At 38.2% G+C, this 17,735-nt stretch overlaps 1 protein-coding gene across 1 annotated transcript in view; it reads left to right on the forward strand.

The window, feature by feature from the left end:
- LOC132395619 (band 4.1-like protein 4B) overlaps nt 1–17,735 on the forward strand; it is a 339,992-nt gene that overhangs the window by 233,519 nt on the left and 88,738 nt on the right. The window contains exon 16 of the mRNA XM_059972481.1: nt 9,442–9,620. Within this exon, the coding sequence (XP_059828464.1) occupies nt 9,442–9,620 (179 nt within the window). The remainder of the gene's footprint in view (nt 1–9,441; nt 9,621–17,735) is intronic.

Genomic DNA, 17,735 nt, shown 5'->3' on the forward strand with positions numbered 1-17,735 from the left:
TGTGGGAAATGAAACTATTAGAATGCAGATATCTAATCAGCCAATCATGTGGCAGCAACTCAATGCCTAAAAGCATCCAGATCTGATCAAGGGGTTCAGTTGTTCAGACCAAACATCAAAATTAGGAAGGAATGTGATAGAAGTTCAGATTCAGTTTATTGTCATTTAGAAACCACAAATGCAATGCAGTTAAAAAATGAGACAACGTTCCTCCAGAATGATATCACAAAAGCATATGACAAAACAGACTACACCAGAAAATCCACATAACGTTTGGCAATCCCCAATCCAGAGTCCGGAGAGGCTGCTACATATTAATATCGCGCTACTGTCTTAGCGCGTTCCCCGGAAAGGAGTTCCAAATCCACCAGACAAACAAGACCAAAAACTAAAGCTACAAGACCTGCACAAAACCATATAGTTACAACAGTGCAAACAATAACATAATTGATTTAAAAAAAACAGACCATAGGCACAGTAAAAATATGTTAAAGGACTGTAAGTTCAAAAGAAATCACCACACAGTTTCCACAAGTCCCCAGGGTCCTGACAGACTCGCCATCCCAAGCAGGTGGCAGAAGGGAATACTTCCGCTATGGACTTCCACGGCGCCACCCGACTCCGCCTCGCAGATGCTGCACACAATGAAAGCTCTGTTGAACCCAGCCTCGCAGACGCAGCACACACCAAAGGTGACTTGACCGCAGCGGACTCCGAGTCCGTCGAACCTCCCAGCCAACGACCATCCCCTCCGGCACAGCTTCTCCGAGCACCATCCTCTGCCAAGTGTATTAAGACGGCCCTGCCAATGGCCATCGACAACGCAACCCCGAGGACTGGGGGCCTGTTCTTCCCAGCAGAGTCCCGGACCTCACAGCAGCAGAAGCAATGAAGAAGGTCTTCCTGGAGATTTCCCGATGTTCCTCCATGCTCCCATGTCCGTTTTCAATCGATTATGATTGCGCATGGCACCCCACTTCACAAATAACAGATAATCAGCTCCAGAGTAGCTGCTGCAAGCTGCGTCGCGCCACCATCTTGGAAATTAAGTGAGTTTAAACATGGAATGATTGTTGGTGCCAGGCAGAGTGATTTGAGTATCTCACAAACTGCTGATCTCCAAGGATTTTCATGCACAACCATCTCTAGATTTTGCACAGAACGGTGTGAAAAACTAAACAAAACGAAGTGGCATTTCTATGGGCAGAAACACCTTGTTAATGGCAGAGGTCAGAGGAGAATGGCCAGACTGGTTCAAGCTGACAGGAAGTTCAACAGTAACTCAAATAACCATGCCTTACAACAGTGGTGTGAGAAGAGCATCCCTGAACACACAACTGATCAAACATTGAAGTAGCTGGGCACCAGCAGCAGACAACCAGACTTGGCTTTCACTGTTGTCAGCTAAGAACAGGAAACTGAGACTACAATGACCACAGGCTCACCAAAACTCGACAATGAAGATTGGAAAAATATCACCTGGTCTGATGCATCTCGATTTCTGTTGCAGAATGTAGGTACTAGGGTTAGAATTCGGCATAAACAACATGAATCCGTAAATCCATCCTGCCTTGTGTCAATGGTTGAGTCTGTTACTCGTGGTGTAATGATGTGGGGAATGTTTTCTTGTCACACATTAGGCCCCTTAATATTAACTGAGCATTGTTTAAATGCCACAGCCTACCTGAATTTTGTTGCTGACCATGTGCAACACTTAATAGCTACAGTCTACCCATCTTCTAGTGGCTACTTCCAGCAAAATATCATGCCATGTCACAAAGCACATGTTATCTCAGACTTGTTCCACAAACATGACAATGAGTCCTGTGTACTCAATGGCCTCCACAGTTACTAGATCTCAGTCTAACAGAGCATCTTTGAGATGTGGTGTAACTAGATCTCAATTCAATAGAGCACCTTTGGTATGTGGTGGAATGGGAGATTCACAGCACGAATATGCAGCCGATAAATCTGCAGCAACTACATGAGTTTATCAAATCAACAGGGACCACCTCTAAGGAATGTTTCCAGCACCTTGTTGACTCCATGCCACGAAGAATTCAGGCTGTTCTTGGATCAAAGGGAGTCCTACCCAGTACTAGAAAGGTATAGCTAATAAAGTGGCCATTGTGTGTACATCATGAAATTAGTTGTTTTGCAGCAGCGTCACGGTGCAATGCATTGAAATTATAGCACTATAAGATCACTGAAACATATATGTAAAAAAATAAGTAGTACAAAGATAGTGAGGTAGTGGTCACAGATTTATTATCCGTTTAGATCTAATGATGGAGGGAAAGAAGCCGTTCCTAAAACATTGAGCATGTGTCTTTAGGCTCCTGTACCTCTTCCTTGATGGTAGTAATCAGAAAAGGGCATATCCTGAGTGGCAGGGTCCTTAATGATAGATGCCACCTTTTAGAGGCACCGCCTATTGAAGATGTTCTTAATAGTGGGGAAAATCATGATGGAGTTGGCTAAGTTTACATCCCTCTTCAGCCTTTTCTGATCCTGTGTATTGGCACCTCTGTACCAGGTGGTACTGCAACCAGTTAGAATGCTCTCCACGGTACAAATTTGCACGAGTCTTTAGTGACATACCAAATCTCCTCAAATACATAATGAAATACAGCTGCTAGTTTTCCCCTTCGTTGTTGTATCAGAATGTTGGATCCAAGATAGATCTTCAGAAATGTTGACATTCACGAATTTGAAACTGTTCATCCTTTCCACTGCTGATCGTTGTGCTGATGTGTGTTCTCCTGACTTCCCCTTCTTGAAGTCCATAATCAGTTTCTTAGTCTTACTGAGGTTGTCATTGCGACATCTCTCAACCAACCGATCTATCTCAGTCCTGTATTCCTCCTCATCACCACCTGAAATTCTGCCAACAACAGTTATGTCTTCGGCGAATTTATAAATGTGTATGAGTTGTGCCTAGCCACAAAGTCATCAGTGTAGAGTAGAGCAGCAGGCTAAACACATGTCTTTGAGTTGCTCAGAATTATTTTTTAAAAGTCAGTCAGACCACCTGGTGTTAACTTTGGAATTAAATTTGGACCTAGCAAATACCTTGCACAATTCTTTTCAACCATCTGTGAATAAATTGGTAGTGCTTTCCCAAGACTAGTTAAGCATGATATAATCACACTTACAGAATTTTACTTGAGGGGCAGACTTCCCTGTCATGCTCCCTGGATATAGTGGTGAACAGTGGGTATTTTGGTGACCACCAGTAGCCCATGTGAACCAACATAGCCCATTAACATTATATGAGCCCTTTTGCCTTCCCTTGAACAACTTCTTTGATTTGGCGGATCTTTAAAATAACTGCTGTGACTGTCCATTTGTGGAATACGTGAAGCAGTTTTTCAGTCCTGCACGGGTTGCTTCACCACCCCTTTCTTCTGTACATTGATGTTTATATCAGTATCATTTCTTGTTCAACCTCTGAACTAGAACAATTCATAAACTTTTGCAGCCAGTTTTCACTGTTTGCTAATCTTAATCATTGTCTGTTTCTTCGCTTTGATTTTGCCCTCTCCATTTTCAGGAGATAAACTAGTAATTAATATCCATTGACTTCCACAACTACATTCCTTCCCACACCAGTTCTTGTAAAAACTTTGTTCCATTTACTCATTTTCTCTTCCTCCATCACATCTATTCTGAGAATGTCATCTTAGTGCCTGATTCTGCACTCACCAGCATTTGTGAAGAGGAGCAGCATTAACATTTCATGTTATTGACATTATTTTTTATCAGTACAACCAAAGTTTTAATATTTTTATCTTCTTCTATGCTCTATCTTTCTCAGTTTTGAGAACATCATGCTCGTAGAAACATACCTCCTATGCTTTTTCTTTCTCCACAGATGCTGCCTGGTCTGCTGAGTACTTTAGTAATTTCTATTTTATACTTACCCTCTGATTTTCCCCCACTCCTTTTTACCCTCAGTTGAGGATTCCAATCCAGCATGGTTGCATGGCAGGCCCTTTAATTTGGTACGATTACTAAATTTCTATTTTTTTATTTTCTCCTTATGTTGAGGACCAAAGTAGTTTTTTCCCTGCACTTACTCAACATCTGATTTCAAATCCAGCTGGAGGATTATTCTCCTAAAATTTAACACTTCCAACCTTGTGGCACCACAAAGCATTTCTTTCCCTGACCTCACTTTCCAACAGTTTGCACATATTGTTCCTTTTGTGAGGCATTAGTTACCTCCTGGATTTACCCACTGGCCTTACTAAGGCGCCTTGTTCAAACCTGCAGGAGATGCATCACCTGTCATCTCTGCTTCTCCCTTTATACTTTCCATGCCTAAAATGCACTTTCCAGGGAAAATAATAACATGATCTACTTTCAATTTTATATATTGTGTTGGTTACTAATTATCTCTTTAAACTGGGGGACAAAGCAGTAATTGGAACAGCTCCATTTAGTTTACATATGACTCTGGATCCCAGCTATTTATCTCTTTAATTCTCTCTCCCACTCATACTCTGATCTTTCTGTCCTTTGCTTCTTAAAATGTTCTGAGGTTCATTGCAGGATTGAGCAACAGTATTTATCATTTTCAGCTTATTTTTGTTCATGTTTCAAGTATCATTACGTCCCCCTGAATACCTGAAATTACCAAAGGAAAATAAAGGTTCTTCTTCCCTATTTACAATATGAACAGGCTAATATGTTGTGTCATTTGTCCCATTATCACTACCTTTAACCTTGCTCCATTGTCACTTTAATTTGTAATTTAATCTGCCTCATGTTCCACCACATTCAATTTCATTCAATTTATTCTCTTTCCCAATCTGTGTGTCATGTAACTGTATCATCTAAATTTAAATGAAGTCGGTCTAATTTATTTTAGAGTTTAAGCATCTGCACTAATTTGCTTTTATATAAAGCCACAATACTGGATTTTTAGATTTAGAGATTTATAACAGGGTAACAGGCCCTTCTGACCCACCTAATTATACCCATGTGACCAATTATTATACAAACCCATACGTCTTTGGGAGGAAACCAGACGAATCTCATGTAGTCACGGGGAGAGCGTACACACTCCTGACAGGCAGCAGTGGAAAATGAAACTGTGTTGCTGGTACCATCAAGTGATAAGCAATAAATGATGACCAGAAGTACCCAATCTTAAAAAAAAATCAAGCTAAAATAGAAATAAAAATGTGTGAGAACACTCATGGCACTGAATGTTGGATGTTTATATAGATAATGATACAAAGTTTAAACATAATGTTAAATGTTGCAAGACAAGAATATGAAAAATATGAGCATGGTACATATTTATGGTTTTATCCTGCATTGATTTTGGATCGTTGTTTTTTTCCTTTCACTGTAAAACCTTCTGCTGAAAGAAGGCTGCGACACTAAGTGCTGTAATTTTGACCAGGCTTAGTCAAAGTAACACATTTATACTAGTGCAACAAACATGCATTCATGAGCATAACCATTCTAGTCAGTGGTAAAATACAATTAGTAGCTTGTCACTTTCTCCATTGGGCTTGAAAAGTTATGAGCCACCCACCCTTTCCCTCCTTTGGAAGCACATTTACATTTCAAACTGCACGTATCTTGTTTGCGTGCTCTTCAGATATTGAGCAATGTGCCATGAATCACTGATCTTTGTCCAATAATACATTGATTTAAAAATTTATATTTCTGTCTGAGTTATCCTAAGGAATTGCATCTCTTCCCCCCCCCCCCCCCCATTTCCACTACCACCAACAGCCCGACAATCTTCCAGACTATTTAAGTTCTGGGCATTTATAATTTTCATTTCATTACCATTGGTAATTTTGCCTTCTGATGTCAAAGGACTCAATTCTGGAATTTCCTTGTAAACCTTGCCATTTCACTACCTGCATCATGTCTCATGAGACAGCCCTTAAAACTTGTTGCTTTCTTGTTGAATATCTTTGTTCACCTTAATGTCATATTTTATCTTCTCAGATTCTGGTAAAGTACCTGGGAGGTTCTGAGCCTGCTAAAGGAGTTAAATGCATGTACACTGTTAAGTTGTTGATACTGACTGCTCTTTCATAATGATAAATAGTTATTAGTTGTGATTATATTCATTTTTTAAAATCGGATATTCAAAGATAAGCAGAGACTAACAGTAGAAAATCAAGCTGCGTACAGGAATTATAGGGAAATATGAAAGAGGAAAAGAGATGACGAATATATCAAAGTAAAGTAACAAAATAGAATGCAGAAGCATTTCAGTGTCAGTCAAAGTATGAATGGTGTTGATTCCAGGCTTGGTGATCTTGTGGAGGCAGAGAGCACTTGAATTTTTAAATGGTTCATTACATCAGTCTATATGGAGGTGATGCTGTGAAAGTCAAGAGGAGGTGGCAATTGAGAAATTGGATAGGTTAAAAATAGCAGATTCACTGTTCAAAGTAGAAAAATATCAACTTGTTTAAATAGGGTGTACCTTGAGGCTTAGGGTTGTGGCGTAGAAATTTAGCATATTTAGGTCTGAATCCTTGCATATACAATCTGTCTCAGAAAAATACACATTTCAAATCTTGCTCACTTTCAAAAATGTAATGGATAAACCCTGTGGTATGGTAGGAAGAATTTGAGATGTTAATGCTTTAAAAATAAATGGTACCTGAGGAGTGTGTGTCAATGAGGGAAAGGCAGTAGAGCTATTTCTTTGTACTTGAAAGATTTTGCCAGTTCTGATAAAGGGTCTTTAACCTGAAATGTTAACTTTTGTTTCTCTTCCCATAGATTCGACGTGATCTGCTGGGCATTGTTTTGCATTTTCTCTCTATATTTCATATTTCCTAAATCAGCAATTTTGTTTTCATTTTCATTGAAAATGTAACTTGTTATTGGATACAACATTGACTGAGGGACAGAAAACAGAAAATAACAGTAAACTTATTTTTGGAAACTGGTGCCAAATACATTGTTTTGCCCACAGTGCAACTGGTGTGTTTTTTTTTTAAATACATTAATAGCCTGGAATTTGATAAAGGGGGAAAAAACAGAATGTTGAAAATACTCAGTAGGTCAAGCAATATCTGAGGAGGGATGGAAAAAAATTAATACCAGTACTTCCCTAGTTAGTAATTGGTACCAGAAAGAAGAACGAGAGTAGTTGTGCATGTGAAAGGAAACTGGGATTATTCTCCTCAGGTAGATAAGGCAAAAACAGTCTTAAGTAAAAACAAACTGCCGAGGAACTCAGCAGGTCAAGTGTCATCTATGGAGACAAGTAGATGTTGATGTTTCAGGTCAGCAATCTTTTTGTATCTCCAAGCACTGTTTTAATTTAGGAAGACTGAATGAAACTGTTTGTTCCAAGAGTTCAAAATTTTGTAGGATTTTGTTAAAACAGAGAAATTGCTTCTATCAGCACTGGTGCTGTGAATGAGAATGTAGATTTAGCTACAAGTAAATCACAAAATAATCTGAGAAATTAGGCAAAATTCATTTTCAGATTAGGTTGCTATTACTCTCCTAGAACAGCCCAAAAGAGTGATGGCTCAATTCAAAATTGACTGTCAGAGGCATTTTGTATAAATAATTAGAAAAGAAACTATTGTAGGGTCATGATGAAATGGAAGTAGCCAGATGGCACTTCCTATGTTTTATTATTTTTTAATTTGAGGAAGAATGGCAAGTAAAGGAATTTATTTCCAAACTGGTTAACTGATAATCTGCATATTAAAGCTGCTTAATTCTCAATAATACCTAAAGATAAGTTGTAGTTGAACATTGTGTTTTACTCCAAAATTATTTAGCTATTAGTTCAGGAAGCTGAGGATCAGTTACTATATAGCACCAAAGAAGATTTCTTGGCCCAATGTGCCTCTGCCATCCCTTTGTAAGTTTTTCATTTAATTCTAAACTCCTGTTCTTTCTCCATGGCCCTGGGGATTTTTTTTAATATTAAGGTGGCATCACTTATAGAACTATCATTGAAGTATGGAAATTTGTATGTGTACTTTTCTTATGTGGGGGAGCAGAAACTCTCAGAATGTGAAAGAGAGCTCTGTTCGTAGCTGGATGAGAGAGAAATCAAACTGAAATCTGTTGCATCGCCTTCCATAGGAAATGCTAGAGGACACTGTACTGTTTGTATTCCTACCTTTTGGGCAAGATATTACAAATGTCTGTCTTCATGGTTTTAAAAATGTCACTGTGCCATTCAGAGAAAATCTGTGAAGTCATAGTACACTTCTTCCCTCAATCAATACTATTTTTTTGAGAAAAATAGATTATATGGATTTCATTTCATTTTTGTGTATTACAGCGACTAAATTGCAAAAGTACTTAAATTGCTTGTGAAATATTTTGGAAGCTTAGTAAATTTAATTCTTCTGTATGTACTGTGTAGCTGTCATGGTTGGAAACAAATTATTTATTTAACACTGGGAGAAGAAATCTACTGTGCATTGATGAGTAATTTGCCATAGTACATACATTATGTTTTTTGTTGCTCAAACTACCAAATGAGTATTAATTTGAAACTTTCCACCAGCACTTCACATCTTTGTGAATAGTTACATCATCATATCCTGCTTTTCCAAGAATATTCCTCAGTGATTTTAATGATGATTCAAAATTGTATAATCTCCAGGTAATGTGAGATTATCCATTTTGGCTGGAAAAATAAAGAACCACGTTATCCGAACATTGAAAGGTTGCAGGGTTTTGAGTGCAGATGGATCTGAGTGGATGATTTGATTTTTTTTTAATATAGGCTAGTATGTACGATGTAATTGCATTGGTTCAGGTAAGATTAATTGGTCAATGGTCTTACATGAAAAGGTTAACCAGGTTAGGTTTATATCCATTGGAGTTTACAAAAGGTGACTGAGATCTTGATAGAAACACAAGATCTTGAGGGTGTATGTAAACGGGAATGTCTCCTTGTGGAAGAGTTTAGAACTGGAGTCACATTGAGGGGTCATTGATTTATGACCAGAATGAAGTGAAATATTTTCTGAATATTGCAAGTGTTTGGAACTTTCTTCCTCATAAAATCAAATACTTTAAATATATTTAAGAGTTACGTAACTAAATTATTGTATGCAGGGTGACAAAAAAAATTGCTGTTAAAGACAGGAATATTGTGTTGAGGTTATTTTCAGGCCAGTCTTGGTCGATAAGTGGTTAAGCAGCATCATGTCGCCCAATCTTGCTTCTGATCTGTTTGTTCATTTTGTATTCCACCCTATGAAAACCTTTGGTTGACTTAAGTGCTGTTCATTGGAAATTAAATGTTACCAAACTGAGATGAACTGAAAAGCTTGGTTCAGAGGTTTGCAAAGATTCATTCACTTAACTTTTATATGACTACCACCAACTATTTGATAACTTTTAAGACACATAATTCACAAGTTTTATTTGATTTCTCATGGAAAGTGTTTTTTGACTCTAATGTACATAAAATTACAGCCATCCTTTGGTATCACCACTATTAAACAGCGTGAATATACAGCAATTCAGTGTAGAAGAGAACGGGGGAACACCATTTACTGGTTCAGCCACTGGAAGACATCATCTCCCAAACCATGGTCTGATTACTTTGGAGCTGGAAGACACAGATGCTTACTCTGGAATGCCAAGTCCAACTAGTAAGTTTGAATACCACCTTGGGAGTTAAGTTGACTGATAACCATAAAAGAAAACATTATAATTTGTGTTTAAAATAATACTGTGAACATAGGTCTTGACCCAAGATGTTATTTATTCCTCTCCATAGATGCTACCTGACCTGCTAAGTTCTTCCTGCACTTTGTGTGTGTTCCTCAAGATTTCCAGCATCTGGAGAACCTCTTGTGATTATGAACATATGCAGACAGTTAGAACTGTGGCATATTGTGTTCTGATCCTGTACTTGTAATGCACATTCGCTGCAGATGGCTCAACACTTCCATTACCTTTTATCTTAAAGATGCTGAAAGTATTTCTGATCTTTACAAATGCAATGACAAAATATTTTGAAAATAGGTCATTTAACTGAAAAGTAAGGTTTCTTTTTGGGATGTAAACAAACTTATCCTCCATCATATCCATTTACTAATTTAAATGTTTCTAAAAGCCATTTATGCTTTTCATAAGCACAAGAGATTCTGCAGATGCTAGAAATCCAGACTAACACACATGAAATGCTGGAGAAGATTAGCAGGTCCGGCAGCATTTATGGAAATCACCTCATTCCCCCACCTACCTACCTTCCCCCTCACCTGGTTTTACCTAACGCTTTTCAGCTTACATATATTCCCCTTCCCTCCCCACCCTACTTTCTTATTTTCCTACTTTCCTACTTTCTTCCACCTTCCTTTCCAGTCATGGTGAAGGGTTTTACCCCAAAATATTGAGTCCTTATTCCATTCCACATTTGCTGCCTGGCCTGCTGAGTTCCTTCAGCATTTTTTATGTTATATGGTTTTCATTGCAATCATCTTTCCTGTTAACATATGACATAATTTCAGCCATTTGTCTGCAAAAGCTCTGTTTTAATTCCCATTTTTTAATAATATGAATGTTCAATTTGGGCATTTTGAATCCTTGTCTTGCAAGAAATTTGAGTCTTTATTTTAATCAGTGCCATATTTAATATTGAAAACTTAAGTTAGCCTGTTTTTTTTAGTGTATTGAGAACAATTCAAATGAATGTAACACTTATTTCTTTCCATTATACTTAAGGGCAAGATCATCGAACATGTGGTATAGTGACTCCAAAAGATTTTGGAGAACATGGTTAAACAAATTTTATAATTTGTGTTTTAAAAAAAACACAAAATGCTGGCAGAACTCAGCAGGCCAGACAGCATCTTTTATTTATTTATTTCCAGCATCTGCAGATTTACTTGTGTTGCCATTATAATTTGTGTTCTTACTTGAGCCATTCAAATACCTGCAACGGATTTGCATGCCAACATCCACCAATAGTAAAGGTGATTATGATTACCTTTTTTCTTTTGGTGATGGTTGGAAATTAAGAATCTCATACTTTACATCTTTGTGAAATGAGGCTTATGCTGCAAATATCATCCTGAAGCATGATAGCCCTAATGCAGTATGCAATCAGCACAACATGAGGTTTTAGTTCAAATTAAATGATACAGTCTAGTTTTGGCTCTTTGTTCGCAGTACGTAGATATTGCTGACGAGGCCTTCACTAATTCTCCATCCTGATACCCTCCCCCTCCAACTACTTTCCCAGCTTTGTGCCTTGCTGGGCCATTTAAAAGTCAGCCATATTTAATGTCTGGAGTCGCAAATGTTGGTCATGACTTTACAATATTTTGACAAAATGAGGTGCTTTATAAATGGAGGCAACATGTCATGCAGATCTTTACCTGACTTAAACTAGGCCAGAGAAATGCAACAGAGGGCTCTTGCCTTGTATAATTTAAACATCAACTAATGTGCTGGCAGAAGCTAATTAGATGATATCTGCTTTCCTGCTGCTCCTGTAAAAGGTTCCATTATCTGAACAAACTCCTGTTAATTAGTTAATGGGAGGATGATCTATGACTTGACTCTGGATGTAAAGTGAGTTCACTAACTATTAAGCCAACTGCTTTATAAATATTCAGTAATGTTGCTTTTTGATTTTATACTCAGATCATTATTATCAGCTGGAAGCAATAATGTATAATATTCTGATAGGATATTAGGATGAACAGTGACATCATTCCCTTTTAGTCCTGAAGTCATGGAGTTAATTACGCAAGTTGCATTTAAGGATGAAAAGCACTTAATTGTAATTGAGAGAAAATACTAGCCGCATTCAGAATAGCTATCTGTAAAATATCAAATGAGTTTGGTTTTGTCAGGCAGACATTATTTAACATCATTGTATGGATTTAAAACCTGCTAAAATAATACCAAAATGTAATATGGAGTCACGTTTTAGATGATTTGTTTATGTATATATTTGCCACTAGATAGTAAGTGCCTATTATGCTGTATCATTTAAAGCCTGTTAGTGCTCTGGATTTGGTCCTGCTCCTCCTCCTCACTGACATTTCCTATTGAGTGTTCCACTCTTCTGAAGGTTGTTGTATAATAGATCTGTCAGGTATTTCTAGTTGGCCTTTTAAAATCAAATCTATATTGAGAGAGCCATTTTATTTCTCACTATGAGCAATGACTCATAGGAGAATATCAGATGCTCCTGATTGCTGATATTTTATTTTAAGCTGCGTTTTGTGTGTTGTGAAGGGTTGGTGGCAAAAGCTCACCCCTACTTCTGGTTGAAGTAATTTATTTTAAATAAGAAAGCCAAAATATATTTTCCATTACTGCCACATTCAATTACTGTGAATGAAAGCAATTAAAACATAACTCATTTGGAGAAAATAGATTTTGTTGGAGTAATTGATTCACTTTGTGGTGATTATCCCTTCTCTTTGTTACTGATTACAACCACCTCAGTTTGAAAGCCCCATCTTTGAATGTCCTTACCACCATCACCGTCAATGCCAACAACCTTCTGGACATGAGCTATATACAGTGCTGTATTTTGTATTTGCTCTTGTGTAGTAACCGTAGAGTTAAAGCAATAATTATGAGAATATGACCTATAAATTTAGACCTAAAGCAGTCATTAAAAGGAGTGAGGCAAAACAGAGAGTAATACAGCAGGATTAGAGCAGAGTTAATCACGGACCAAAAACTGTCCATAAGGCCATAAGATACAGGAGCAGAAATAGGCCATTCGCCCCATCAAGTCTGCTCCGTCATTCCATCATGGCTGATTTGTTATCTCTCTCAACCCCATTCTCCTGCCTTCACCACATGGCCTTTGATAACCTGACCAATCAAGAACCTATCAATTTCCACTTTAAATATTCTCAGTGACTTGGGTTCTACAGCTCTCTGTGGCAATAAATTCCACAAATTCAGTACCCTCTGGCTAAAGAAATCCCTTCTCATTTCTATTCTAAATGATGTTCCCCAATTTTGAGGCTGTGCCCTCTGGTCCTAGACTCATCCGTTATAGGAAGTATCCTCTCCACATGCACTCTATCTGGGCTTTAGAATATTCGATACGTTTCAATAAGAACAGAGATTCCACACCACCTCCATTCTTCTAAACTCCAGCAAGTACAGGCCCACAGTCATCAAATGTTCCTCATATGTTAACCCTTTCATTCCCAGCATCATTCTTGTGAACCTCTTCTCGATCTTGTCCAATGCCAGCACATCCTTCCTTAAATAAGGGGCACAAAACTGCGCGCAGTACTTGAAGTCTGGTCTGACCAATGCCTTATAAAGCCTCAGCATTCCATCTTTGCTTTTATATTCTACACTTGAAAGGAATGCTAACATTCTATTTGCCTTACTTGCCAAAGACTCAACCTGTAAGTTAACCTTTTGAGAATCCTGCATGAGGTCTTATAATTTTCTCCTTGTTTACAAAATAGTCTCCACCTTTATTCCTTCTACCAAAATGCATGACCATCACTTCCAAAAACTGTATTCTATTTGCCACTTCGTCCATTTACCCAATCTGTCTGAGTCCTTTTGTAGTCTCCCTGCTTCCTCAACACTACCGTGACCTATCTTTGTATCATCCACAAACTTAGCCACAAAGCCATCAATTCCAGCATGCCAATCATTGACATATAACATGAAAGGAAGCAGTCCCAAAACTGATGCTTACAGAACACCACTAGTCACTGGCAGCCAACCAGAAAAAGGCTCCTTTATTCCTGCTGTTTGCCTCCTGCCAATCTTTTATACATGCTGTTAGCTTTCCCGTAGTACCAAGAGCTCTTAGCTTGCTTAGCAGCCTCATATACGGCATTTTGTCAAGGCTTTCTAAAAATCCAAATAAACCACATCCACTGACTCTCTTCTGTCTACTTGCCTGACATTTTCTCAAAGAATTCCAACAGATTTGCCAGGTAAGATTTCCCCTTAAGGAAGCCATGCTGACTTCGGCCTATTTTATCATATACCACCAAGTAGCCCAAAGCCTTATCATTAATAATGAACTCCAGCAACTTCCCAACCACTGAAGTCGGGCAAACGGACCTATAATTTCCTTTCTTTTGCCTCCCCTCTCTTATAGTGGAGTGACATTTGAAACTTTCCAGTCTTTTGGAACTATCCTTGAAAGATCACTACTAGTGCCCCCACAATCTCTTCTCCTATCTCTTTCGGAACTCTGGTGTATATTCCAGCTGGTCCAGCTGACTTAGCTACCTTCAGATTTTTGAGCTTCCCAAACACTTTATCTTTAGTAATAGCAACAGCACTCGCTCCTGCTCCCTGACACTCTCAAATTTCTGGCATACTGCTAATGTCTTCATCACGCAAGATACTTAGTAAGTTTGTCCGCCATTTCTTTGCCCTCATTACTACCTCTCCAGTGTCATTTCCCAGTAGTCCAATATCCACTCTTGCCTCTTTTTTACTCTTTATATATCAGAAAAATATTTTGCTATCTTCCTTCAAATTATCAGCTAGCTTACCTTTGTATTTCATCTTTTCTTTCCTTATGGTATTTTTAATTGCCTTTTTTCGGTTTTGAAAAACTTCCCAATCCTCTAATTTCCCAATAATTTTTGCTATGTTATATGCCCTCTTTTCCTTTTGTACTGTCTTTGACTTTCCATATCAGCCATGGTTACCTCATCCTCTCTTTAGAATACTTCTTCACCTTTGGGATGTATTTATTTTGTCCCTTCCCAATTATTCCCAGAGACTCCATTCATTGCTGTTCTGCCATCATCTCTGCTAATGCCCCCTTCCAATCAACTTTGGCAAGCTGCTTTCTCATGCCCTTTATTCCACTGTTATAGTGATACATCTGACTTTAGCTTCTCCCTTTCAAATTGTAGGATGAATTATATCATATTATGATCACTAATTGTTCTCATAATTGTTCTTTTACCTTAAGCTCCTTAATCCAATCTGGTTCATTACACAGTCAAATGAACGAAATCTTTAAAAAAATAATAAAGTAAGATGTCATAGAAAGAGAACAATCAATAAGATAATGAGTAAAATGTCATTGCTTTTAATAAGTCTGCTGATATTCTTCCAGGCAAATGTAGATTTTGGAATATTTCAGTCATACAAGTTAACAAGGAATATGTAATGAATACCTTGTGTAAAATTTAGGAGGTTACACATTTTCTATGTATTCTGTTTGTTTGTGTGCACACATATTGAATCCCTCATGATGTTACTTCACTTTTACGCACAATGCCTATAATAAGTATTCAGCCCTCTTGGAAGTTTTCATGTTTTATTATTTTACAAAACTGAATCACAGTGGATTGAATTTGTCTTTTTTTTTAACATGATCAACAGAAAAAGACTTTCATGTCAAAGTGAAAACAGATTGCTACAAAGTGATTTAAATTAATTACAAATATAAAACACAAATAAATGATTGTATAAGTATTCACCCCCTTCAAGTCTGTATTTAGTAGATGCACCTTTGGCAGCAATTACAGCCTTGAGTCTGGTGGATAGAACTCTATCAGCTTTCCACACCTGCCATTTTTTCCCCCATTCCTTTTACAAAACTGCTCAAGCTCTGGCAGATTGCATGGGGATTGTGAGTGAGCAGTCCTTTACAAGTCTAGCAACAAATTCTCAATTGGATTGAGATCTGGACTCTGACTTGGCCACTCCAGGACATTGTGGTTTTTAAGCTATTCCCAAGTAGCTTTGGCTTTATGTTTGGCGGCATTGTCTTGCTGGAATACAAATCTCCCAAGTCGCAGTTCTTCTGCAGATTGCATCAGGTTATCCTTCAGGATTTTCCGGTAGTTTGCTGCATTAATTTTACCTTCTACCTTCACAAGCTTTCCAGGGCCTGCTGCAGTGAAGCATCCCCACAGCATGATGCAGTCACCATCATGTTTCACAGTAGGGTTGATGTCTTTTTGATGATGTGTGGTGTTTGGCTTATGCCAAACATAATGTTCAGTCTGATGGCCAAAAAGCTCAATTTTGGTTTAATCAGACCTTAGAACCACCTTCCAGTTGACTTCAGAATCTCCCACATGCTTTCTGGGAAACTCTAGCCAAGATTTCAGGTGTTTTTTTTTTTAAACAGTGGCTTTCTCTTTCCCATAAAGCTGCAACTGGTGAAGCACCCAGGCAACAGTTGTTGTATGCGTAGTCTCTTCCATCTCAGCCACTGAAACTTGTAACTCCTCCAGAATTGTCATAAGTCTCTTGGTGACTTCCCTCACTGGTCCTCTTCTTGCATGGTCATTCAGTTTTTGAGGATGGACAGTTCTAGGCAGATTTACATCTGTGCCATATTCTTCCAATTTCTTGATGATTGGCTTAACTGTATCCAAGGGACATTCAGTGTCTTGGAAATGTTCTTGTATCCATCTTGGGATTTGTGCTTTTCAGTAACCTTTTTGTGATGTTGTTTGGAGTGTTCTTTTGTCTTCATAGTGTAGATTTTGCCAGGATACTGACTCACCAGCAGTTGGACCTTCTAGATACAGGTTTTTACTACAATCAATTGAAACACCTTGAATGCACACAGGTATCCAAAAACATATCTCCATTTAACTAATTATGTGACTTCTAAAACTAGTTGGTTGCACCAGTGCTGATTTGGGGTGCTGTAATTTGTAATTAATTTCAATCACTTTGAAGAGATCTGTTCTCACTTTGATACAAAAGAGGCTTTTTCTGTTGATCAGTGTCAAAAAAAGCCAAATTAAATCCACTGTGATTCAATGTTGTAAGAGAATAAAATAGGAAAACTTCCTAGGGACGGTGAATACTTTTTATAGGCACTGTATGAGGTTTTTACCTGTATCTACCATTGTGGCATTCATACAGCACAGCAACAAGCCCTTTTGGCTCACCATGTCCATAACAACTACCAAATATTCATCTATTCACATCTTATTTACCAGCATTAGGTCGTAGTATCCTATAGAATTCAAGTACTCATCTATGTATTTCTTAAATTTTGTCAGAATGCCTGCTCTCATCGTCCCTTCAGGTAGTGTTTTCCAGATACAAATCAGTTTCTTGGTGAAAGTAATCTTCCTTGGATCCTTTAGACCTCTTGTCTCTTACCTTAAGCTTGTGTCCTTGAACTTTGAGCACCTCTTCTCTGAGAAAAATTTTCCTACTATCTACCTAATAACTTACATACCTTAAGGTCCCTCTTTCGGGGAGGTAGAGCTCGTCAGCCATGGTTGGGTGTTCATCTAGGAGAAGGAAAACTCTAATTTCAAGCCTCCATGGCCTTGCAGCTATACCCACTCATGGGGAAGGTTTCAGGATTAAACCCTAAGGGAAAATTTGTTTGTGCGGGGGCGGAGGGTTGGTAGGAAGAAAAGTTGTGTTGATAAAGTTAAAACTGTCTGGCTCTTTATGTTTATTACCAGTATTACTTACCTTCAGTGCCTTTCCTATTCTTCTGTGTTCTCCTAAACCTCCTTACTTTCAAAGTACAGACACTTGATCTGCTGTTAACCCTTCCTCTTTGCCTACTAAGTTAAACTGGTACCAATGACAAAGGAAGGAAAAGCAAAGAAGTCCTGAAAAGAGAATTTAGAGAGCTGGGCAGAAAGCTGAGAAGCAGGACCTCCAAGATAGTATTTTTTGGATTGCTGCTTGTGCCATGTGCTATTGAGGGTAGAAACAGAATGATTTGGCAGATTAATGCATGGCTGAGAAGCTGGTGCAGGGGGCAGGGCTTCAAGTTCTTGGATCATTGGGATCTCTTCTGGGGGAGGTAT

The sequence above is a fragment of the Hypanus sabinus genome, chromosome 6, assembly GCF_030144855.1.
Source record: "Hypanus sabinus isolate sHypSab1 chromosome 6, sHypSab1.hap1, whole genome shotgun sequence".
NCBI classification, from domain to species: Eukaryota; Metazoa; Chordata; class Chondrichthyes; order Myliobatiformes; family Dasyatidae; genus Hypanus; species Hypanus sabinus.